The 26,724-nt window shown below is 37.3% G+C and overlaps 2 protein-coding genes across 2 annotated transcripts in view; both read right to left on the bottom strand.

Moving 5' to 3' along the window:
* LOC103107053 (alpha-2-macroglobulin-like) overlaps nt 1-13,930 on the bottom strand; it is a 45,891-nt gene extending 31,961 nt beyond the window's left edge. The window contains 11 exon segments of the mRNA XM_060194351.1: nt 96-257; nt 1,466-1,575; nt 1,731-1,848; nt 2,312-2,432; nt 4,376-4,460; nt 4,760-4,928; nt 5,387-5,407; nt 8,523-8,575; nt 8,667-8,826; nt 9,975-10,152; nt 13,796-13,930. Coding sequence (XP_060050334.1) covers nt 96-257; nt 1,466-1,575; nt 1,731-1,848; nt 2,312-2,432; nt 4,376-4,460; nt 4,760-4,928; nt 5,387-5,407; nt 8,523-8,575; nt 8,667-8,826; nt 9,975-10,152; nt 13,796-13,881 — 1,263 coding nt within the window. The 5' untranslated portion in view covers nt 13,882-13,930.
* A 7,225-nt stretch (nt 13,931-21,155) lies between these two features.
* Nucleotides 21,156-26,724, bottom strand: part of A2M (alpha-2-macroglobulin) — a 49,506-nt gene continuing 43,937 nt past the window's right edge. The window contains exons 33-36 of the mRNA XM_016185065.2: nt 25,034-25,102; nt 23,253-23,355; nt 22,731-22,772; nt 21,156-21,300 (exon numbers count right to left, since the gene is read on the bottom strand). Of these exons, the coding sequence (XP_016040551.1) occupies nt 21,284-21,300; nt 22,731-22,772; nt 23,253-23,355; nt 25,034-25,102 (231 nt within the window). The 3' untranslated portion in view covers nt 21,156-21,283. The remainder of the gene's footprint in view (nt 21,301-22,730; nt 22,773-23,252; nt 23,356-25,033; nt 25,103-26,724) is intronic.

The raw sequence follows: 26,724 nt of genomic DNA on the forward strand, positions 1-26,724 counted from the left end.
ATCCATGCAGTCATAAAATGGTTGCTCCTTAATAATGTAGGATTCATCTTTCTCAAGGTATTTTCTTGTTTCTTAGGTCTCAGTCCCAAACTTACTCTGACACTGAGAGAGGAAGACATAACATTCATGGTGTCAATGGAGAACTGTGCCAGGCCATGTTCATCAGTGATAGCATTAGAATGATGATTAGCAGCATTTGAGTCAATAAAGATGCGTTCATTTGGGATCGGGGTTCCTTTTCTGTCCACTAGGCGTACCTGGAATGAAGCAATGAATAAATTATAGATTATATCTGACTATAAGAGAGCAAAACTCTTCTGATATAAAAGAGCACATATTCCTGAAGTTTGATGACTTTTGTCCCTCCCAAATGTACATCATTAAAACTGTGATTTTTTTTCCCCTGAAAGACAAGTGATATATGTTGACAGTACTAAGAGTGACTTAATGTGCATGTAGTATCAAAACTAGAGAAATTTAGGACCAATAAGTAGTTTAAGCAATCATCTCTTTTATCTCACCTATGATGCTATTATTGAAATTTAACAAATTCATTAACCATTTAGTACTAGAACCATTTTCTTAGTATTTTCCATGGTCTACATTTAATATTTGTTTATGCATAGAATACATGGGTCATATCCTTAAGGCCACTTAAATCAACCATGTTTATTTGTGTTTCAAAAAAATCCTACCACTTACCTCTGTATTTATCATTTGAGCCATGTGGCAGATGCACTGAGAAACTTATAAGGTAATCTTGTAAAAAAAAATACTGATATGTATATTAGTGATTTCAGATGTTTAATAATATACAGAAGGTATTAAAAGTGAGAGAACATGGACTTATTTTTAATAAAATTTTGTTGATTTACCATATTATGAAATTGGAGAGGGTACAGTTTCACACACACACACACACACACACACACACACACACACACACACACACACACACACACATTCTGCACCCACCAATAGGATCCTGTACCATGCCATCATGAGATAGAATGGGGTTCATTTTCAGCAATAACTTGTTCTTTTGCAAGGAAGACATAGTAATGTTTTGGGGGTTGTAGATCTCATGAGCATTACTTATAACAAGATGCATTATATATGGCTTTGTGATTTTGAGCTTCTTCAGAGAAAATACGAAACCATAGCACCAAAGATTCCTTCAATACTCTGTTCACTGGGCTTGAGCCTGGGTCAGTTGGGTCAAGTGTGTGACAAAGCAGCGCACTATCCAAGTGAGCTAATTTGCTTGCCCATTCTCTCCAATTTATAGATGAGGAAACTAAAGGGGTTGGGGTGACTTATTTGGGACCACAAGAGTTGAAGATTCTGAAGCAATCAGTTTATGTAATCAGTTTTGATCTTGAGTAGAAAATTCTGTGTTGTGTATATATTACAATATAATTTACCTGTAAAATGTAATTTACTTATAAAATATTAATTATTGTACCTGCCCAGTGAATGGGATTCCTCGTCTAAAATATGAATCCACTTTTACAAACGTGAGACTTGTTATAATTTTTGTGACATAAGTTTTCCCGGTTCCATATATTTCCAGTCCTAAGAAAGAGGAAGAAAACAAAAATAAAAGAAGAACCCACTGGAAAGGAGCGGTTTTCTTTTAAATTATTTTTATACTTCTGCCTACATTCTCAATGATGAAAAAATGCCAATGTTCACAAATTTGCCTCCTATTTCTTATGTTATCTACACACCTGTTCCTTCTTCTGTAATCTTGGCTTCCACATGAAGATACTCAATTTTAAACTCTGCTGTCTTTAAATGGAACACATTGGTATTTAATTGTCTTGTGATGCAGCCATGAATGTCTAGCTGATGATAAAAGCAAAGAAAATGACTTGTCTCAGGCATGCAAGTCTTTTTTGCATAACTGTTAATGTTGTCTCCCCAGCCCATGAAATGATCTTGAAAAACTTTTAGTGTCCCATGTCCTTGTTTTTCATTTATGAAATGTTGAAAAAATAGCACCTATTTCAGAGAACTTATGGAGAGTTAATAAATTAAGGGCTGTAATTATAATACTATGATACTGGCTAGTAGTCATATGTATACAATAACCTTTCACCATTAATCAAAAGAAATCATGTTATTTCTCTCCTGGAATTAATTTTGTTGACATGTTTAGTTACAAATAATTGGAATTTTCCCTCTCATAATAGAGTCATCCCTTTTGATGCCTGTGCATACCTCTCCTACTAGAATTCCTGTCTTTTGTATTTATACTGTAGAATTTTTCCTGGCTGTCAGCAAGTCTCTCTGACTGGTTTTCACTCACCGGTTGATTGACTTCCTCATATGTTGGCCAGGCATAGTTTTTAAAGTAGTAAGCTGGCACCATATGTATTGGTTCTATTCTCAATGTTACATTTCCTGAGACAGGCTTCCTGTAGGAATATCTGTCAGAAGAGAAAGTTACAGTCAGGATATATTGCATATCTTGCTTAGCTTTATAATTATAACCTCTGTAGTTCTGTAATAACAAATAAAATAGTAATCAACCTTATGAACAAAGCATTTTTCTAAGCACTATACACATGTTGAATAATGTAATCTCCTTAATTAACTCATGAAGGAGATGAGATTACTTTCTTTGTTTTGTAGTTATAGAAAAATGAGGCTCAGTGATGCTAAGTAACCCAACTAGATTGCTCAGCTGGGCAGTGATGGAGCTGAGATTTAAATTCAGGCAATGTAGTAATTGACCACTGCATTTTGCTGACTCTAAGTCTCTATGGTCTTTGGTTTATGTTAATTGGTAGCACAGGTCAATTAACTGAGAAGTAGTCTCTAAACACACTGTAAGTGTTTCTTCTTTTATCCTAACAGTTTTCATTTATAATTTCTCTTATAGTTCTTTTTCTGAAACTTTTTGCAGGATCATAAAAATTCTCTGTATTTTCAAAAATTAGTGACAATGAAAAAAATCCTTTTAATCATACTTATCTAGCTAAAGTCTTCCAAAACCATTGAAGAACCCCTACAAGATTGCCTTATAATTGTATTTAGTTGTATCTATAAACTAAAATGGAATAACAGCATATATAATTTATTATTATTATTATTATTATTATTTTAGGGGAGCTATTTCTCTCTTTTTATTTTTTTATTATCTTTGTTTATTAGTTAGAGACATTCAGTTGTTGAGAGGGAAGGGGGAAATAGAGAGAGAAACAGAGAGACACCTCCAGTCCTACTTTACTACTCGCGAAGCTTTTCCTCTGCAGGTGGGGACTAGGGGACTGAACCTGAGTCCCTGGGCATTGTAACATGTGCACTCAACTAGGTGTGCCACCACTTTGCCCCAGGAGAGCTATTTCTTATTTTCATGTTTTTTCAATATGTGATAAAATACTTGTTCTTATTTGCTCTGGTATATCTGAGTTTTATCTTCCAAAACTAAGTATGTTATTGAATGGAAATAAATATAAGGAAAAAGTACATTTTTGTTACCTTGAAAGAGTTTGCAACTGAAGTAGTTGCACTAATATTTAAGTCTTAGTTAGAACAGATTTTATTACTTTGAAAGTTACCTATACTGTTTTTTTTTCAATTACACATTGGAACATCTATTTTTTAAAAAAGATTTATTTATTATGAAAAAGAGAAAATGAAATATGGGGAAGGTAAGACATATAAAAGCACTGTTCATCTCTGGCATAAGCTTGTTCTGGGGATTGAACTACAGCCTCTGGGGCCTCAAGAATGCAAATTGAAACTTTAAAAAGCTAACGTATCTACATAACCCTATGTTTCAGACTCTAGTAGCAATTTAAGATCATTAATTACATAGTTGCTTTGACAGTATTTATACAAAAAATATAAAAATGTGTAAATCCGGTGCCACAAAATAATAAATTTAGAATCAGAATAGTGGCTGGTACTGTATTTATAGCAAGGATTGTGAACTCTTGAGTTCCTGCTTTTTCTACTACAGCATGATTGTCCAGAAATATATGGTGCTTAAATTTCTTTACATTGTCTGTCTGTTGGATCTTGTGTATTTTTTTCTCTCCAAAAGTGGAGAGTTCACTTTTGTCTAAGGCAGTTTATGTCATCACAGGAAAAACTCTGTCCTTTTCATAATCCAATTTTCTTTTTCATACCACCTCAATTTGCATTAGGTATTTGATCAATAATGGGAGTAGAGGAGTGATTACAATGAGAGAAGGAGAGAAAGAAAAAGAGAGAAAAGAAAAAGATGCAATTAAGTAGGAAGTTCCAGAGGAGAGAAAAACTGATAATTCAGTTTTTATAATGCTATGATGAGATATCAATCATCTCTCACTGTTAATATTTTAGAGCATTTTAATATGTAGAAAAAGAAATAAAATTAACTCACATTCCACACACTGATACATTCAGTTCTGTATCCAGTATATTGATTAGTTTTGGAACTTTTACTTGCACCTCAAATTTGGGAAGCACTGTTGAAGAGAAATGTGACAGATTTGCACAGTTTGTGAATTACTTGCATGACAAGCTGGTGTTCTGAGATGGTGACTCCTCTTTTCTAAGTAACTTTAAAATGTTAAGAGAATGCTCAGTAGAACTAAAACATTGTATGTCCATAGAACATAGCAAATAGATATAGCAAAACACAGAAACCTCCATTAACATGGCCTTATTTAGAATGAGAAGAAGCCTAGTTTTGCCCATGGGGATTCATACTCATATTCTAGCAATCAGAAGTTTATAACCCCCACTTGCCCCTCTAAAATTGTACCATATTCTTCCACGGTGAAGGAATGCTCTGTCTTTTCTCCTGATTGTTTCATTATCACTATTTTGTAGGAGCCTTTAATGGGCTCTGATGACACGGTGAAAGACAATTGAGTAAGACCATTCTCTAATTCGACATTCTGCCATTGCATAATCCGATTCATTTCAGGGTCCTAGATAAATGAAACAAGTTATAACTTGTTAAAGTATAAAAGAATTAGGGGCATCAACTTATTAGGGAAACTTTTCTACTAGCATTTTTCTTTTCTTTTTTCTTTCTTTTAATCTTTATTTATTTATTGGATAGAGACAGCCAAAAGTCAAGAAGAAAGGGGTTGAGTATAGACACCTGCAACACTGCTTCACCAGGTGAGTCCTGGGGCCTCAATCCTAGGTCCTTCAACATTGAAACACGTGTATTCAATTAGATGTGCCACCACTCTGCCCCCATTACTAGCATTTTTCCATGAGGAGAGAGACATAGAAGCAGAGTGGGATCTAAGGTCCTATTTTTTTGGATGGTGGAAGGATTTCAGACATGCAAAGACTGTTTTCAGTCTCTAGTGTCATGAGCTTACAAATACCAGTTTCTTCTCAATGAAATAATTCATTCTCAGTATGGAATTTTTACCTCAATGAGAACCAGTGGAAGCTGAAAAACAAAAGGAAAAGAAAATATGTTCAGAATCTTCACTGATAAACGAACTTCGAATAGGCTTATTAAAAAATTACTTATTTACTTGATAGGGCAGAGAAACATTGAGGGGTAAGGAGATATTGACAGTGAGAAAGACAGACACTTACAGAATTGCCTCAACACTAGTGAAGCTTCAGCCTTGCAGGTAGAATCTGGGAGCATGGGGGAGTCGGGTGGTAGTGCAGTGGGTTAAGCACAGCTGGCACTGATGCAATTAGTCCTAAAGCCTATCCAATGTGCTTTACACTTAATGCCAAATATATGCAAAGATTGGAAGCAAAGGGAAGTGTGGGTAATTAAGTTCTTTATAGGGATGGGTTATAAAAGGGAAGAAAGAAATGTGTTGGCTTTTGTAGAGGAATATAGGGCCTAGAGATATTTTTTTGTTTTTACCTTTATTAAAATGAGATGACTATAGCAAAGTCTGTAATTTATTAGGAGTGATTCCAGACTCAGATCAGGTACTAGACAGAGCTGCCCACTATCACCATTACTATTCAACATAATATTGGAAGTTCTTGCCATAGCAATTAGGCAGGAGCAAGGAATTAAAGGGGTACAGACTGGAAGAAAAGAACTCTCCCTATTTGCAGATGACATGATAGTATACATAGAAAAACCTAAGGAATCCAGAAAAGCTTTTGGAAATCATCAGGCAATACAGTAAGGTGTCTGGCTACAAAATTAATATTCAAAAGTCAGAGGCATTCCTCTGTGCAAACACTAGAAGACATTGAAATCCAGAAATCAATTCCTTCTACTATAGCAACAACAAAACAAATAAAATATCTAGGAATAAATCTAACCAAAGAAGTGAAAGACTTGTATACTGAAAATTATGAGTCACTACTCAAGGAAATTGAAAAATATCTTTCCACAAAGAAGTGGAAAGATATTACATGTTCATGGGTTGGAAGAATTAACATAATCAAAATGAATATACTACCCAGAGCCATATACAAATTTAATGCTATCCCCATCAAGATCCCAACCACATTTTTAGAAGAATAGAACAAAAGCTACAAATGTTTATGTGGAACCAGAAAAAGACCTAGAATTGCAAAAACAATCTTGAGAAAAAAGAACAGAACTGGAGGTATCACCCTCCCATATCTCAATTTGTATTATAGGGCCATTGTCATCAAAACTGCTAAGTACAGGAATGATTCCACAGGTGGAGTGCAGTTAAGTAGGAAGACAAAAGGACAACTCAGAGTTTTTAACAGAAAAATTGTGGAAGACGCAGCCAGAGGAGTTGGTTTTGACTTAAAGCAGGGATGACTCTACTTGTAGACATAGTAGACAAAACGTAGAAAAGACAGATTAAGATGTGGAACCCTTAGTAGAGATGAGACATTGTTTCATCTTTTCCTGGTGAAACTTGAGGTAGTATTAACTGAATGTGGTGATATTGGTACAGTGATCAGTTTGATAGAGAGGAGTAGAAAATAATGGCCTCAATGAATTGAAACCTACTGTTTTTCTTTTTCCTTTTTTCCTCTAGAGTTATTGCTGGAGTTCTGTGCCTGCCCTATGAATCCGCTACTCCTAGAGGCTATTTTTTCGCTTTTGTTGCCCTTGTTGTTTTTTCGTTGTTGTTATTGCTGTCATTGTTCTTGGATAGAACAGAGAGAAATGGAGAGAGGAGGGGGAGACAGAGAGGGGGAGAGAAACATAGACACCTGCAAACCTGTTTCACCACTTGTGAAGCAAACCTTCTGCAGGTGAGGAGCCCTGGGCTCGAACCAAGATCCTTAATGCCAGTCCTGATCTTTGTGCCATGTGCACTCAAGCCACTGTGCTACCACCAGGCCCCCTGTTTTGTTTTTGTTTTTTTACTTAATGTTTCCATGTAAGTCTTTTGGATTATTTTGTGACACAAGGGAAGAGGAGGTATTTTCCAATTTTCTAGAAAGTTACATTTACATAAGGACTCTATTTTGAATTTAATTTCATTTAAAGAAATGTGCTACTCATTGTATTCTTGAGTTTGAGGAGTAATAAATATGTTTACCAATGATGTATCTACTGAATAAAATATTCCATTTGACTGTTGAAGAGGATGCGGGGGAAGGAATACTTCATCAGTGGATGGTGAAAAATAAATTGGCCCAACTCTTGTGAAAAACAGTCTGGAGATTTTTCAGAATGCTAGAAATGGACATACCCTATGAAACAGAAGTTTATCTCCTGAGGATTTAATGCCCCAAAGACCCCCAAAAAACACCAATCAGAAGAGATCTATCTATACCTTTGTTCATAGAAGCATAATTTGGAATTGCCAAAACTTGGAAGCAACCTAGATGCCCAATGACAGATAAGTGGCCAAAAAAAAAAAAAAAAAAAGTGGTACATATACACAATGGAATGCTACTCAGCTGTTAAAATGATGAAGTTATTTTTTTTGCCTCAACTGGATGGCAGTTGAAAACATTGTGTAAAGTAAAATAAGCCAAAAGGGAAGGTCAAGTACCTAATGATCTCATGAGACTTAGTAAACAGGAGCAGGGAAAGAGAATACAAAGTGAAACGTGGACTGGGCATGGTATATAGCATCAAAGCAAAGGACTCTGGGGAAGGAGAGGGAAAGAGAGAGAGAAAAGAACTTTAGAATCCTGGTCAAAAATGAAATTGTGCTTGCGTCAATTTCTACTGAAAACTATTACCTTCCCAATAAAATGATAAGAAAGAAATATATATTCCTTTTATTATAGAAACCTCCTTATCCATTATAATTGTGTTTAAGTCTAAAAAGAACTAAAGTAGTAGAAGTTTGAATATTTTAAAATGTGATTAAATGATATCAAGAAGCTAACTGTCCTTAGCTGTATACCATCCTTCTATGCTTATAAACATCTTTCTGAACAATAAATAAACTTGAGTGATATCTGGTTCATTAGAAAGTACAGAAAAATGCCAGCAACACCTCTTTAATATTCTATTTTTTCTGTTTGGATTAAGGTCTACTGTTGATTTCAGTTTGTTGAGCAAAAAATCCTATTTGTCTTCTTATTTCCCTATGTCAGTGAGTTTCTCCCAATTGCTATACTCACATATATGAAAGACTCACCACTTCATGCAGTGGGTAAAATTTTTCATCCATCGAGACAATTCGAAACTTAACTGAAAAAATAAAAATTCCTAATGAGTATTTTGGGAAACACACCAAGAAAGTCATCTTATATTTGGTATTGTCCATGCTGGAATTTCATACCTGACTGTCCTGGTGTGTAGATTTGTTTGTCTGTTTGAATAAAGATAAGACTTCCTTTTTCCTGTATCAACACTTTTTTTGCATCATGGAATTCATGTGTTGATCCTTTTATCATTACAGATAGGTATCTTTCACTCTTTGAAGACAAAGACCTTGGGAGCTGAAAATGAAAAAAAAAAAGATCATGAGAACTGTCATAATGTCTTATACCTCTGAAGGCTTTGTTTCCTATCTAGCGCCTTCAACATCACAAGGAAGAAGGTAAGGGGGGAATTAATTACTAATTAAACAAATTATTAAAGTAATTCAGAAAGAGGTATAATTAATGAAACCCAAATTTTTTATGTCAGCTAATAGTAGCAATGAAAGCATAAAAAATGATAATGAAATCAGTCAACTTTGTGAGCAGTCATATAAGTAGATCCAATGCTAAGAACTAAGGGGAAATGGCTATTGTAAATGGCAAGAGTTAAGTCATGAGGATGGATTGCCCCAAGGATAAAATAAAATTTTCCCCAGAGTATAAATTGGATGATAAATGTTGAGAGTCAGGGCCAGTCAGTGGAGGACCTGGTTATGTGCACACATTATGTGTGCAGAGAGTTGGGTTCAAGCCTCTGGTCTCCATCTGCCGAGGGAAAGCATCACAAGTGGTGACACAGGGTTGCAGATGTCTCTCTGTCTCTTTCCCTCTTTATCTCCCTCTCCTCTCTCAATTTCTCTCTGTCTCTATCCAATAAATAAATAAACAAATAAATGAATAAATAGCTCTTGTCTGTTCTTGGTGTGTGACTCCATTAGTTCCTGAGGTCTGACTGACAAAAAGGTAAGTCAGAAATAAAGGAAATTGACAGGAAAATAAAATACAAGAAGGTGATTAGAACTGTTCACCCTAAAATTATGGACACCCAAATTGTAGTCAGTCACGTAATATAAAAGGGATACAAATTATAGTAAACTGGGGCCTTCCCTCAATTCCCCACTTTCTATTTCCAAGGGGGGAAAAAGAGTCTTTGTTAGTTCTAGTATTGTTTCAACATTTGAACTTTACAATTAACAATACCCTCAAAACATCTAATTTGCCTTTTACCTAGTTAGAAGGAATTTTGTAGGAATTAAGTCGATTTTTAAGATATTTATAATATTGCCTCTTTCCCATTTTGGTGTGGGGAATCTGTAGTTGGCTCTTTTGTGAAGTAAATTTTCTCGATAATTTTCTTTTAATTTTCTGATGCTGAAACTAATCTCTGACCATTAGAATTGCATTAAAGAAAGAAAGAAGATCAGGGAGCATTAACAAGTACTCACAGTGAAAGAAATACAGTGGAATAAGTCCTTGTCAATTACTAGGTCATCAATGAGATTCCTTTCCATATGTTGTAGAGAAGCACTTACAGTCACTGTTTCATTCAGGTATCTCAGTAAGAGACAGATTTTTACTGGGATCTCAGTGGGTAGCACATAGGGTACCATAACCATATACTGTCTAGAAGGGAAGGAATTCAGTTTAGTGCAAGAAAAAAATTCATCATCATGATTTTGGTTTGGTCACTATAATTACCATCTATACCAGAGAAGGCACACAAGTGACACCATCTTGTGACTGAATGGCAAGAATATTTTCCCTTCTCTGCATTGGTTTCCACCATATTGCTGCATAGACAATGATTTCCTACTCAGGGTGAATTAATTTCCAAGTTTTTGGTAGTATTATACTCTTAATTCACTGAAATCCCCAATTTATGAATTCTTGAATTTGTTTGAAAAAAAATGAGAAGAGTAAGCATTCATTACCCAAAAATATTGATTAGGATTGTTCTTAATTACTTTATTTGATTCTTGAAAAATTACCCAGTGCCTGTTTTTAAATGGATTCTCCTTTCTACAGTCATAGCTATAAATGTGAAATTCATCAGCAAACTTAGCACCAAAAAAGCAAATGACCCCATCCAAAAATGGGCAGAGGATATGAACAAAACATTCACCTCAGAGGAGATCCAAAAGGCTAACAAACATATGAAAAACTGCTCTAGGTCACTGATTGTCAGAGAAATGCAAGTTAAGACAACACTAAGATACCACCTCACTCCTGTAAGAATAGCATACATCAAAAAGGACAGCAGCAACAAATGCTGGAGAGGATGTGGGGACAGAGGAACCCTTTTACATTGCTGGTGGGAATGTAAATTGGTACAGCCTCTGTGGAGAGCAGTCTGGAAAACTCTCAGAAGGCTAGACATGGACCTTCCATATGATCCAGTAATTCCTCTCCTGGGGTTATACCCCAAGGACTCCATAACACCCAACCAAAAAGAGGTATGTACTCCTATGTTCATAGCAGCACAATTCATAATAGCTAAAACCTGGAAGCAACCCAGGTGCCCAACAACAGATGAGTGGCTGAGAAAGCTGTGGTATATATACACAATGGAATACTATGCAGCTATCAAGAACAATGAACCCACCTTCTCTGACCCATCATGGACAGAGCTAGAAGGAATTATGTTAAGTGAACTAAGTCAGAAAGATAAAGATGAGTATGGGATGATCCCACTCATCAACAGAAGTTGATTAAGAAGATCTGAAAGGGAAACTAAAAGCAGGACCTGATCAAATTTAAGTAGGGCACCAAAGTAAAAACCCAGTGGTGAGGGGTAGACATGCAGCTTCCTGGGCCAGTGGGGGGTGGGAGTGGGCAGGAGGGATGGGTCACAGTCCTTTGGTGGTGGGAATGGTGTTTATGTACACTCCTAGCAAAATGTAGACATATAAATCAGTAGTTGATTAATAAGAGAGGTGGAAAATCAATTGTATGTTTCAAAGTTTCTCAAAACACAAACTGAATCCTTTTAATATATAGGCTGTGTATTTGATATGCGGACTCTCTCAAAAGCCTAGACCAAGTAGATTAGAAGCATCCAATAGCACAGCTATATACAAGATACTGGATACTGTACAGCAAACCATAACAAAAGGACTTTTCAAAGTTAACCCAATTAACAAATAATGTGATGATAACATTAACTATTGATTGTCTTTTTGAACCCTAAGACAGCAGGAACCTCACATCTCCACTATAGAGCCCCTACTTCCCCCAGTCCTGGAACCCTTGGATAGGGTCCACTTTCCCGTATGCATATCCCAATCCAAACCAAATAATATTGCATCAGCCGATCACAACCTAACCAACGCAACGATTGCCACCTCAACATGCTTCACCTCAGACTGTGTCCAGAGACTTCACGTGTGGAATGACAACCCTTCAGCTTCATTACTCGGGTGAGACCTTTCCTTTTATAATACACTCTAATTTCATCTCAGGTAGTTCACTTTCTAACAAAGTCCCATAACCTAGATATACACCAGTTTCTGTGAGAGAGAGCTTATGTGCACACATATCCATAAACTACTACAAAATATATACCTGAAAGCAGTAGTACACTAGAGTTTGCAGTGAGTACCTCCCTAACACTTTCTCTCCACTATTCCAAACTTGGGATCCATGATTGCTCAACAAATTGTTTGGCTTCGTATGTTAACTTTCTTTTCAATCACCAGGTTCCAGATGCCACCAGGATGCTGGCCAGGCTTCCCTGGATGAAGACCCCACCAATGTGTCCTGGAGCTCAGCTTCCCCAGAGACACACCTTACTAGGGAAAGAGAGAGGCAGACTGGGAGTATGGACCGACCAGTCAACGCCCATGTTCAGCGGGGAAGCAATTACAGAAGCCAGACCTTCTACCTTCTGCAACCCTCAACGACCCTGGGTCCATGCTCCCAGAGGGCTAGAGAATGGGAAAGCTATCATGGGAGGGGGTGGGTTATGGAGATTGGGTGGTGGGAATTGTGTGGAGTTGTACCCCTCCTACCTTATGTTTTTGTTCATTAATCCTTTCTTAAATAAAAAATTTAAAAAAATAAAAAAATGTGAAATTCAGAGTTCGCAACTCATTTAAGTAACAATTCAAATGTGAACAACTGAAATGATTTTCAGCAAGAGTTACCACTACTCCAGGTGTTTGTGTGTGTGTGTATGCATGGGAGGGTGTTGCCAAATCCATCTCATTTTAAAGTTTTCTGTATACCACCTTTTCTTTCTTTTTTTTTTCCCTGCCTCCAGTGTCATCACTAGGGCTTGGTGCCAGCACTGTCAATCCACTGCTACTGGCAGCCACTTTTTCCATTTATTGTATAGGACTGAGAGAAATTGAGAGAAGAAGGAGAAATAGGGAGAGAGATAGACACCTGCAAACTTGCTTCACAGCTTGTGAAGAGGACCCCCTGCAGATGAGGATTCAGGGTCTTGAACCTGGATCCTTACCTTACATAGGTCCTTCTGCAAAGTACTATGTGCACTTAACCCGGTGTGCCACCCCCCCTCCACCCCCAGCTTCTGTGTCTGCATATAACAAATAGCCGTTATCTATGACTATAAAATAGGAAAATATTTGATAACTTGACCCTCATAATGTGTTTGTATCTACTAATAGCATAGCTGGAACTTTTCAAGGCATTGTGATCCCCATAATAGTTCTGAAAGTATAACACATGCTACCATTTTATAGATGCTGAGACAGGCTCAGAGAAGTCTGGTTTGTCCAAAGTCTCATATGGCCCAAGGTAAAAATTGAGTTTTATTATTAATTCAATCATTACTTGAGTTTTCATGATTTAATTTCTTTGTATAAGACAGAGATATAAAGTGAAAGAGACCACAGCACCAAAACTTCCTTCAATGTAGTAAGGGCTATACTCAAACCTGTGTCATGCACATGGCAAAGCAGCACACTATTCAAGTGAGCTACTTTGCTGGTTGAATTTAAATATTTGTTTTTAAAATATTACATCTCAGTGACTTCAACACAACAGAATAACTTTATTGTTGCTAAAATCTTACATCTCAGTGGCAAGCTAATAGGAAGTTTTCCTAAATCAAATCACATCTAAATCTAGTTATAATTTAAGGTTAAAAGTTGTTATGTAGCATTAAATAACATTAAATCACAAGGCATATTCAAGAATGCAAATAAAAGTATTGAGAAGAAAAAGACAATAAAATAACGTGAGAATGTAGATTAATAAAATAAAAAGGCAATAAATAAAAAATGGGCCACTGGGTGATACTCACAGGTTCCCAAGTACTAAAGTAGTTGCAGACACAAGGGCAAGATAAGTGACACCAAGACAGGACATGGTATATCTGTCTTTCCCCATGGTGTATGGAGGAAGTGGAGGAGATTGGGGAATGGGGTGTTCTCCTCACTCTCTGACCTCAGAAACTACTCCAAATTTACAGGAATTTATGAGCTTGCATTAGACAAACAGGAAGTGTCCTCCCCCCAGGGTTTCCTAACAACAAAATAGGTAGAATTTGACCAGAGTTCCAACCCTAGAAGAGGTCAGTGCTCTCAGTGGCAATCTTAATCAAGGATAAATCAATTTTAACAGTTTCTGGTGTTAGAGTAGTTGTTGGTGGTAAGGGTTGATGGTGGAAATTTACACTGTAGTCAAAAATCCTTTCCTTTCTCTTTGTATTGAAATCTGTTAACCAATAAAGCAGAGCTGAGCAGTACTCCAGTGTGTGTGTGTGTGTGTGTGTGTGTGTGTGTGTGTGTGTGTGTGTGTGTGTGTGTGTGTGTGTGTGTGTGTTACAACCTGACATTTCGGTGGTAGATGTATTTTTATTTTGGGATAATCTTGTGATTGTAGAATATCTCTCAGTATGTCTACCTTCCCATCAGTAAGATGGATATCAGTATCATTTTCCTTTCTTTCTTTCTTTCTTTCTTTCTTTCTTTCTTTCTTTCTTTCTTTCTTTCTATCCTGAAAAATTTCTTTTTCTTTTTATTCTTTTTTTGCCTCTAGGGTTATTGCTAGGGCTTGGTGCCTACACTGCAAATCCAATGCTCCTGGAGGTAATTTTCTCCCCTTTTTGTTGCCCTTGTTCTTTATCATTGTTGTTATTATTATTGCTGCTGTCATTGTTGGATAGGATAGAAATAAATCGAGAGAGGAGGGGAAAACAGAGAGGGGGAGAGAAAGATAGACACCTGAAGACCTGCTTCACTACTTGTGAAGCAACCCCCTGCAGGTGGGGAGCCAGAGCCTCGAACCAGGATCCTTACTTCGATCCTTGTGCTTTGTGCCATGTGTGCTTAACCCGCTGTGCTATTTCCCGGCTCCCATCAATATAATTTTCTAATATGAGAAAATAAAAAATGTCTCCTGTCTCTTACATGAGAACCATTAGCTTATAAAGCATTGTTAAGATATTTTCAACTCTTCTATTTTGTAGATACTAGAAAGGTTCAGAAATAGTTACCAACCTCATGCCACCACTGACTGTTACTTCATTTAGAATAGTGTTCTCAAAATTTCCTCATATCATGGTGTACGTGGAAAATGTATATATATATTTTGTTACCAAGGTTATCACTAGGGCTCAGTGCCTGTGTGACTCTACCAATCCCAGTGGTCATTTCTTTGGGTAGGGGGGCGGGGCGGGAAAGGAAGAGAGTATCAGAAAGAAGATACTGTAGCACTGTCTCACTGCTTGTGAAGTTTCCTCCCTGCAGATGGGGACCAGGAACATGAGCCCTGTTCCTTGAGCATAGTCACATGTATGCTCTATCAGGTGTAACACTGACTGGCCCCCTCACATGGAACATTTCTTTTAACAGTAATACTAGCATACCAATAACAACAGAGAAGGCTTTGCTTGTTTTTACAGTTAAAGTTGACTGTTTCAAGGGATGAAGATGTCAGTAATTTTTTGTGTTTTTGTTTGTTTGTTTTTTAGCAGCAGCACTGTAATGCAGATGTTGGGAAGGGCATTATGGTTTCTTTTTAGATGATTTGAACTTAATTGTATTATGGAAACACTACAAAATATTCTGGGGAAAAGAAAAAGCATAACTGTTATCAGCTATAATCTTAAGAGTCATAGTGAAAAGAATGAAAATGGTGGCAGGAGGTATGGGATTAAGAGGAAGGATTATGGAATAAATCAACTTTCTGTAGTTATTTTGCTTTTAAAAGTGCTAATCAGCCATTGCTAGTGAAAGCTTTATTAACTCCTGAGCTTGTCTCCCAACTCCATATATTACAGTCATTACATTTGTTTATTCATTTCCTCAGTAGGTATTTATTGAGCCTTACTAAAATCAGTCTACTGCACTGTACTTTAAAAATACTTTAGGATAGTTGATAGAGTGATGAAAAGTAGTCCTGAGCAGACAATGAAATATATCATGCATGCAAGAAGAGGACAAGCACAGGGATCAGAGATGGGTGTGTAACTCAGACTTCAAAACTCAGGGCAGACTTACTATAAGAAAGTAGAAAAAAGTTAAGTTGTGAAGAATTTGGTGTGAAGCCAATATCATGGTTGTATACTACTATAGTATCCTTTTTACAGTTATGTTTACAGTTGTTATATAACTTACTGGAACTGTCACAACTATTAACTGACAGAACTAAAACCTGAACTCAAATGTTCTAGAATTAGAGTGCAAGTTTTTTCACCCCAGCACATTAGAATGTCTTTGTTAGTCTTGTCAATATTTCCACCATATAAATAAAAGATAGTTTAAATAAGAAAAGTGCTCTGTTACGTGCTGCTAGTGAGGTCACTATCAGTTCCAACATGAGCCACAAATTTATGTGTATTAATACTGGGACAACAAAACTTTCCCTTCTTCCTGCCCTTTCTTTTATTGCTGCTATGCAGAATGAACCCAGAGTTCATGCATAATTGTGTTAAGTGGCCTCCCAGGTACAGTATTTTCTAGAGAAGGAGGAGAGAGGGTGAGAAAATAAAGGAGAGATATCACAGTACCACTTTACCATCCTTGGAGTTCACTTGGCGCTGCTCATAGTGCCCTCACAAGGTGCTGGGACTTAAAAGTCCAGGGCCTTACACAGCAAGGCTATCCTCTACCAAATGAACTATCTCGTCATTTATGTTATACTTTTCCCCCCCTTTTTTTTCTAGAATAAAATTTCTGAAGTTATGGGCTTCTGTATATTTTATTTCCTGCAGAGTCACAGTATAGTTATACTCAGTAATTACTGAATGAACACATAATTGATTGGCATGAAGCAGGAAGCTCGAGTATCTGAAATTGGAGCTAAAATAATTATTCTGAGCTTAGATGCTATAAATCACCATAAAATGTTCTTTTCTGATAATTATTGTTGTTGATTTCACTCCAGTTTTTACCTGAAATCCCAGATGTTTACTTAGCTTCCTTTCAAACAAATTGCATAATATTTTTATTTAGATGTACTTTGCCTGAGTTCTGCTCTTGCTAAGGGACATTACATTGGTTTAAATATTAGCTACCATTCAGAATGGAAGGTTCACTTAGTGACTATGGCCAAATTTTCTTTCTCAAAAGAAGACCAACTGTGCTATATAATTAATCCTTTTCTTACTCTAGGTAAAGTGGGGATTCTAGCATGCTCACTTTCATTATTTCAGGATGCTTTTTCGTTCAGGTAACAGGCAAAAAGAGATATTAAGAGAGAAGGACATGGAGAGACAACATAACACTTGAACTTCCTGAGTTCCCTGGCCCCACCTATGTGATGACAGATCCAGAATCTAGTCCCTGTTTATGGCAAGGCCTATGTCCTACCTGATAAACTAACACTCTGACCCACAAACTCAATTTTATTGTTTTTTAACTAGAACATACAAAAACCATAATAATCCTTTTTTTTTTTACCATCTTCAACTCTACTCCTATTAAGTTATCTTGCAAGTCATTATTACATCACTAATAATTTTGTTTAAAATTCTGTAAGTGGAGTTAAATTTACAATAATATACATTTTCCTGCATGCTTCTTTCAATTCATATCAAATAATATTGCATCTGCTGATCGCAACCTAATCAATGCAATGATTGCCACCTCAACATGCTTCAGCTCAGACTGTGACCAGAGAATTCAGGTGTGGAATGACAACCCTTCAGTTTCATCACTTGGGTGAGACCTTTCCTTTCATAGTATTCTCTAATTCCATTCCAGGTGTTCTACTCCCCAATAAAGTCCCAAAACCTAGATATAGACCAGGTTCTGTGAGATAGAGCATATGTTCACATGCGTCCTTAAACTAGGGAAAAATATATACCTGAAAGCAGAAGTACACAAAAGTCTGCAGAGAGTACCCCCCCACACACACACAAAACTTTGTCTGCAATATTCCAGCCTTTAGGTCCATGATTGTTGAACAATTTGTTTGGCTTTGTATGTTAACTCTCTTTTCAGCTACCAGGTTCCAGATGCCAGCATGATGCCGACCAGACTTCCCTATACTGAAGACCCCACCAATATGTCCTGGAGCTCCGCTTCCCCAGAGCCCCACCCTACTAGGGAAAGAGAGAGGCAGACTGGGAGTATGGACCTACCAGTCAATGCCCATGTTCAGCTGGGAAGCAATTACAGAAGCCAGACCTTCCACCTTCTGCAACCCACAAAGACCCCTGGGTCCATACTCCCAGAGGGATAGAGAATGGGAAAACTATCAGAGGAGGGGATGGGATATGGAGACTGGGTGGTGGGAATTGTGTGGAGTTGTACCCCTCCTATCCTACTGTTTTGTTAATGTCTCCTTTCTTAAATAAAATTTTAAAAAATGTCTGCCAATGGAGACCAAGGATGTTATTTTACAATGCTGCAATACTCATTTATTGACACTAGGCAGCGCTCTAACACCATTTCACACTCTAAACCACATTGTTACATTAAAATCTAATTATTAAATAGCAGTTAGATCTCATGGTATTCTGACATCAAATTCTTATATATAATTACAATTATACACCCCAAATATCTCCTCAGAATAGGGCAGATAGGTGTGCAGGGAAGGTCACAACAAATGATGTTCTCAGGTCGAGGAAGCTTGTCCGGCAAAAAGCTGGTCTGGTTGCTTGCTGGTTGTTTCAGTTCTGCTCTGGTTCTGTTTCAGTTCTGGTCCAGTTCTGGTCTGGTCTGGCCCGATTCGGACCTGGGTAGCTGGTCTGAGTCGTTTTCTGGGTCTGGTCTGGGAATCTGCAGACACTTCCATGACCGTTGGTGTGTTGATTGCCAAGGGATATGCGGGATGGGGGTCTTCTGAATTTACAGTATGCAGTTCAAAAGTTGCCATCCATGTCCAAAAGTCCGGGCTTTTATCCCTGAGCTAGGCTGGTTGTGTGGATTAGATAATTTCAAGCCAATGAGAATTGGGATCTTCCTGACATGTATGTCTAAACTTTATCGGGCTATACAGATGTAAGGCTTGCTCTGCACAGGACTTTATCTTATTATGCTGGTGTAAGGGATATTTTAGAGAAGTCAGGGGTTTGCCTTGCACGGGACATTATCTTATGCTGGTGCAGGGGCATTTCAGGGCGTTTATCCTGCTTAGGACCTTATATATGCAGCCCTGCAGGACTTGGGGCCAGGGTCCTAAGTTTATCTTTCATTTTATTTTGTCACTTAAAACTCAAGAAGTATTTTAACACTTTAATTTTAACAATGTTTCATCACTCAAATAAGCATTTTAATATTTCAAACTCAAAATAATATTCTCACACCTGAATATTCACTTTAACTTTAACAAATATTTCCACACTCTAAACTTAAACAATTTATCTTAATATTTTCAACTTATTTAAACACTCAAAGAAATACTTTCACATTTAATATGCTCACACTTCTTATCTATATTCTAAGTACACATGTCTTATTATTTCAAGTACATATTATTATTTCAAATATATATTATTGTTTCAAGTATATATTATTATTATTCCAAGTACACACTTCTTATATATCCATATTATTTCAAGAACATACTTTAGTATTATTCTAAGTTCACACTCCTTATGCATTAATATTATTCTATTCTAAGTCTGGGCATAAATCACAACATATTTGTTCATGAATCTCAGGTCACAGCCCTTATGTTGAAGGGGTCGTGTTTTCCTCTTTTGGTGTATGTAAGGGACACTTAACTGAATGCTTGAATATTCCTGTTCCTGACAGGTTTACAGTCAACAATATTTATACACCTTTCCCAAATCTGGGAGCTACTCTCTTCCCTGATCCATCTTTCTGTTCCTTTTTCTTCCAGCCATGACATAATCTCCCCAGACAATAACTTGGATCCACCTGCATGTCAGATTTCAGGCTCAGGAAAAAAAAAAAAATATATATATATATATAAACTAGTATAGCCACAGGCCCTTTGGAATATAACTAAAACATGCCTACTAGCTATCCACAAAACATAGACCCTCCCCCCAACTCTTCATCTGCACTATTCCAGCCTTTAGGCTCATGATTAGTCAACAATTTGTTTGACTAATATGTTAATTATCTTTTCAGCCACCAGGTTCCAGATGCTAGGATGATGTCAACCAGACTTCTCTGGACAGAAAACCCCCACCAATGTGTCCTGGAGCTCTGATTCCCCAGAACTCTGCCCCACTAGGGAAAGAGTGAGGCAAGTGAGGCAAGCTGAGAGTATGGATTGACCTGTCAACACCTGTGTTCAGCGGGGAAGCAATTACAGAAGCCAGACCTTCCACCGTCTTGCACCCCACAATGACCTTGGGTCCATACTCCCATAGGGTTTAAGAATGGAAAGCTATCAGGGGAGGGGATGGGATATGGAGTTCTGGTGTTGGGAATTGTGTGGAGTTGTACCCCTCTTATCCTATGGTTTTGTCAGTATTTCCTTTTTATAAATAAAATAAAATAAATAAAAAGTAGGAATTTCAAAGTATGTTTTTTGTCAAGAAAGACACCAATGGTCTGTTATTACCGAATTTCTTACCAGACTATAAACTGCCAAATGTTTCTGGAAAGATGTATGCAATTGATATGACCATGCAAAATAAAGGTAGAAAGCTGAATAATTAATAATAATAATAATAATATATATTATATTTGTAATTTTAAAAGAAAGTGATGGATTGACCTGTGAATATCCATGTGTAGTGAAGAAGCAATAACAGAAGTCAGAATTCCCACCTTCTGCACACCATAAAGAATTTTGGTCCATATTCCCAGCGGGGGAGAAATGATAGGAGAAAGATGACCAGTGGGCTCCGAACTCCATCAGGACTCAGAGAGAGAAGAAGAAAAAGTGAATGACACTGGATATAGTAATAGGTGTAGGTGTGACTTGGAAAGGAAAGAAGACCAGACCATGCGAAAAAAGCACACAAATATAGATAGATGTAGAGATGGTGGTTAATACATATCTCCAGCCTTGGAATCAGGTCTGCTGGTGTCTGTTTTTCTCTCCCCATCTCTGTCTTCCCTCCTCTCCATTTCTCTCTGTCCTATCCAACAACAACGGCATCATCAACAACAACAATAATAACTACAACAATAAAACAACAAGGGCAACAAAAGGCAATAAATAAATAAAATATAAAAAAGAAATGTGATAAAAATTTACTAATAAGCTAGGAAGCAGTGATGAAGCAGTGATAGAAATTATCCAAAACAACTTTATTCATCAAAAAACTCTTTTCGTCCATGGAGTCTGCAAAAAAGTAATGTTTCTTTCTCAGTCTGAAACAGGGATGCTAGCAAAGCTGTTTCCATTCACATGCTCTTCAAGCATTTCCTTGCTCTGTGAAAGTGAAAATAAAATAAAATTAAGGATAGACAAGAGATTTCACCTGGATAATGCACACAACCCAACTTGGAACCCAGTCCCTAAACTGAATGAAGCCTCAGTTCCATGACATTTTTCTGTCTCTCTGCTGTATTTATTTATTTATTTATTTATTTATTTATTTATTTATTTATTTATTCATTCGTTCATTCATTTATTTATTTTTGCCTCCAAGGTTATCGCTGGGGCTCCCTGCCTGCATAGGAATCCACTGCTCCTGGAGGCCATTTTTTTCCCCTTTTGTTCTCTTGTCGTTCATCGTTGCTGTTATTATTGCTGACGTTGTTGGATAGGACAGAGAGAAATCGAGAGAGGAGGGGAAAAGATGTGGGAGAGAAAGATAGATACCTGCAGACCTGCTTCACCTCTTGTGAGGTGACCTCCCTGCAGGTGGGAAGACTGGGGCTTGAACTGGGATACTTACGCTGGTCCTTTTGCTTCAGGCCATGTGCGTTTAACCTGTTGTCTACCGCCTGGCCCCCATTTTATTATTATTATTATCTTTATTTATTATTAGCTAGAGAAGCCAGAAATTTAGAGGAAGGGGGAAATAGAGAGGGAGAGAGACAGAGAGACACCTGCAACCCTGCTTCACAACTTGTGAAGCTTTCTCCCTGCAGGTGGGAACCAGAGGCTTGAACCCGGGTCCTTGCACATTTAACATGTGCACTCAACCAGGTGTGCCACTGTCTGGCCCCCACAGTCTCTTTCTATTGGGGAATATAGTCAGCCAGGAGCATTGAAGCCCTGCTGATGACAAAAATAAATAAAGTTAATGAAAATAAAATTAAGATGGACTTCAATTTTTTTTTCCTGAGTGGTAAATATTCTGTTTATTATTTCCTATTTAAATTCAAGTAGTATACTGAGAAAGCAGATCCACAACTTAAAACAGCAATCCTGGGAGTCAGGTATAGCACGGTGGATTAAGCACATGTGGCGCTAAACACAAGGACCGGCATAAGGATCCCGGTTCGAGCCCCCAGCTCCCCACCTGCAGGGGAGTCGTTTCACAAGCGGTGAAGCAGGTCTGCAGGTGTCTATCTTTTTCTCCCCCTTCTCTGTGTTCCCCTCCTCTTTGCATTTCTCTCTGTCCTATCCAATAATGACATCAATAACAACAATATTAATAACTACAACAACAACAAAACAACAAGGCCAACAAAAGGGAAAATAAATAAATAAATATATAAAAATAGCAATCCTGTTAATTGTTGGAGTCTGACCATTAGGTATCCTAACCCACTAAATGCATTTATTATAATAACTTGTATTATGAACAATATGGTATCTAGGAAAAATATCTATTCAATTTTTATAGAAGAAGTTTGTGAGACAAGCCAATAGGGTTCTGACTGCATTTGAAAGGAGTGTGAATTTCTTACCTTTGCTGCAAGGAGCACTGTACTGGGAAACTGCATATTCACCTAAATGAGAACAAAAATAATTAGGTCAAGTGAGAAAGAAGACAAACATCTTCGGGATACAGGTCAGTAAAAAAATATTGTAGGGGGGAAAAAGGATATTGTGGTAAGAGTTAATGAACACCAGTGTCATTTATTTGATGCATTTGTTACTTGCTGCTATATATTTGTAACTTTTCAGAGACACTGTGTTTCTCTTTACCCTAAGTTCCTGAAAATTCATATGTTTCAATTTTAGACTTCTGTACAGTTGGTTTATCTGAAGAAAAGACAACTAAACACCCTTAAGTGCTTTGTATTAATAGTTAATACACATATACTACAGTATCTAAAATGTGAGTGTATAGAGGGCAAAGAGAGAAGCATCAAACTTGATAGAGATGAAATGAAGTAATTCGGTAAAACAATTTGCTCAGCACATTACTCGAATTCAAATCTCTGCAATTAAGATCTTTATTTCATATGGAAGTTGCTCACACTCACCTGTCTCATAGTAATCATAGACTTTCACTAAGGCTGGTTTTAGCTCTCTTACTGGAATGTCTTGTTTAACCGTGAAAGAAAGACTTTGTGTCTCATTTGTTACCTAGAAAGCAAGAAACAATTAATTTCCAGAAGGTTTTCTTCTCTTTGTATGAATTTAAGGTTTTTATCTGTTTTCGGAGAAAAAGCTTTGAGTTGATGAATAGGGCTTTTAAATGGTAAACTCTCAAATGGGTGAAAACTACCCCTTATGTAATTAAAACAATACAAATAGGCCCATCAATGCCAGTACATAACTTTGCTCTTAAAGATTAAGTGATACATGTTTTTAATTGCTTAAAAGCTATGTATATGTTTAAATATCCAGAGATGCAATTTCACGTCTCTGTTTTCTAGAAATACCTGTCTTGACTTAAAAAAATATAAAATTGTTTATCACTGCAATCCATTATAGGCTTCTTAAAATTTGTAAACTATGGGGAATTGGGCAGTAGTGCAGTGGGTTAAGCGCAGATGGCTCAAAGCGCCAGAATCAAGTAAGGATCTCTACATGAGCCCCCAGCTCCCCACCTGCAGGGGAGTCACTTCACAAGCAGTGAAGGAGGTCTGTAGGTGTCTCTCTTTCTCTCCCCCTCTCTGTCTTCCCCTCCTCTCTCCATTTTCTCTCTCCTATTCAACAACGACGACATCAATAACAACAACGGCAATAACTACAACAACAAAACAAGGGCAACAAAAGGGATTAAATAAATATTTAAAAAATTGTAAACCGGGAGTCGGGCGGTAGGTAGCTCAGCGGGTTAAGTGCAGGTGGTGTGAAGCACAAGGACAGGTGTAAGGCCCGGTTCGAGCCCCCGGCTCCCTACCTGCAGGGGCCTCACTTCATAGGCGGTGAAGCAGGTCTGCAGGTGTCTATCTTTCTCTTCCCCTCCCTGTCTTCCCCTTCTCTCTCCATTTCTCTCTGTCCTATCCAACAACGACATCAATAACAAGAATATTAATAACTACAAAAACAATAAAACAACAAGGGCAAGAAAAGGGAAAATAAATAAATATAAAAAATTTAAAAAATTGTAAACTATGAATGTTTACATAAATATATGAGTGAATAAACTATCTTATAACATACAGCTATAAAATAAGACTGGTTTATTGGTGAAGCATTTGTGCTATTTCATGATCCAAGTCTTTGCTGAAATTGATAGAATTTTCCATTCTCTATTTTTGATGTGATATTGATACATTAACTGAATAATCACAGTGATTATGTCATTATACTACTCAGTATTTTCAAAATAACATGGAGACACATTAAACACATTTTGTGAAGAATTTCTCACTTTGGTGATCCTTCTCCAATATCCCAACAAATCAGTTATTTTTACTTCCAGATTAAATATAAATTAATATGGAGAGAATATTCACTGGAATTGATAATTAGAACTTTCAAAACATTTACCATGAAGATATTTCCTGAATCCTTTAATTTACTTCCTGGATAGCTGCTTTCGATATGTTGTTGTTTATGCATTTTATTTATTTTTAATTTTTATTATCTTTATTTATTGGATAGAGACAGAAATAGAGAGAAAAGGGGGTGAGAGAGAAGGAGAGAGACAGAGAGACACTTGCAGTCCTGTTTCACCACTGGTAAAGCTTTTCCCTTGTAAGTGAGGACTGGGGGCTTGAAGATGGGTCCTTGCACATTCTAAAATGTGTGCTCAACCATGTGTGCCACCACCCAGCCCCTGCATTTTACTACTGAGTGATAGGTCTCTTACCTTATCTAGGTAAATCAAAACATGGTTATTACTGACTTCTGTCCTGCTCACATGGTTAGACCTTTCAAGCTAGAAAAAAAAAAGATATCACAAAAGTTTATGAAAACAGATGAACTCCTTTTGCAGAAATCAGAAAAATAATTTTTATTATTAAATTATGTCCGAGAGTCCTATTTTAAGTAAAGACAATGAAGTGGTAAAGTGAAATAAAAAGATATTCGGGATGCAGAGTTTAGTATTAGTGTGGGATAGGCTCTATGTGTAAAATTGATTTATTTAAAGAAAAGACTATGAAATAACCTAAACCTGAGAATTACCTACACTCAGGATCCATTCTGAATTCCAGGCCTTTATGCATTTTTTAACTTTTGTTTTTATTCTGATTTATAGCAATGTAGTTTTTCTCCAAACTTCTATTTTTGTCAGTAAGTCATTTTCACATTTTTTCCAACTGGTTCATGTGCATATGTTTTATCATCTTAAGAGTCTAAGCTTTGTGAAAGCAGAGCTTACTGACACATTTCTCCTAATAAACATGACCCCTAGAATAGCACTTAGCACTGTTTGTGAAATGACAAAGATAGTTACATTAAAGCTGTGGAAAGCAGCTAGAACTTGCAAAGTCATTAAATCTAGTAAAAGAGACAACTGAATATTACCCTATTAACTGTCACCTCAATCTTAATGTATGGTGGAAGAACAATCTTAAAGCTGTTTCTGGGGACCAGGCAGTGGCACACCCGGTTTAGTGCATATGTTACAATGTGCAAGGACCTGGTTTCGAGCCCCCGGTCCACACCCGGAGGAGGGAAACTTCACAATTGGTAAAGCAGGGATGCAGGTGTCTCTCTGTCTCTCTTCCTCTTTATTTCCCCTTTCCCTCTCAATATCTGGCTGTTGCTCTTAAGTAAATAAAGATAATACATTTTTTAAAACAATTTCTCTGGGAGTCAGGCGGTAGCACAGCGGGTTAAGCGCAGGTGGCGCAAAGCTCAAGGACCTGCGTAAGGATGCCGGTTGGAGCCCCTGGCTCCCCACCTGCAGAGGAGTCACTTCACAGGCAGTGAAGCAGGTCTGCAGGTGTCTGTCTTTCTCTGCCCCTCTCTGTCTTCCCTTCCTCTATCCATTTCTCTCTGTTCTATCCAACAACAACAACAATAATAACTACAGCAATAAAACAACAAGGGCAACAAAAGGGAATCAATAAATATTAAAAAAAACAATTTCTCTGAGTTGGTTATGATTTTAATAAAATTATACTGAATGATAAGTATGCACTGTAAACTTTTCAGGAAACAAATGTTTTACAGGCCAGTTATTTTTGTGTGTTTTATGTAACTACTGTTTAAAAATCAGTATTTCTGGGGATTTGGGCGGCAGCGCAGCTGGTTAAGCGCACTTGGCGCAGAGCACAAGGACCAGCACCAGCATAAGGATCAACAATGGTAGAGAATGTTCCATCCTCTGAAGGGAGGATGGACAACATACTCTATGCTACACCTGAGGAAAATGTGTCGATACTGTGGCAGCATGGAATGTTCCTACTCATGACCACAGAATATGAGCTCAGATCTAGAGGGATGCAGACGTCACACAGGATCCTAAGGTAATTATGGGCCCCTGATCACATCAAATCGATGGGGTTTACAGTCAACAATATTTATACCCTTTTCCCATATTAGGGAGCTACT

Source organism: Erinaceus europaeus, chromosome 7 (assembly GCF_950295315.1).
Source record: "Erinaceus europaeus chromosome 7, mEriEur2.1, whole genome shotgun sequence".
NCBI classification, from domain to species: Eukaryota; Metazoa; Chordata; class Mammalia; order Eulipotyphla; family Erinaceidae; genus Erinaceus; species Erinaceus europaeus.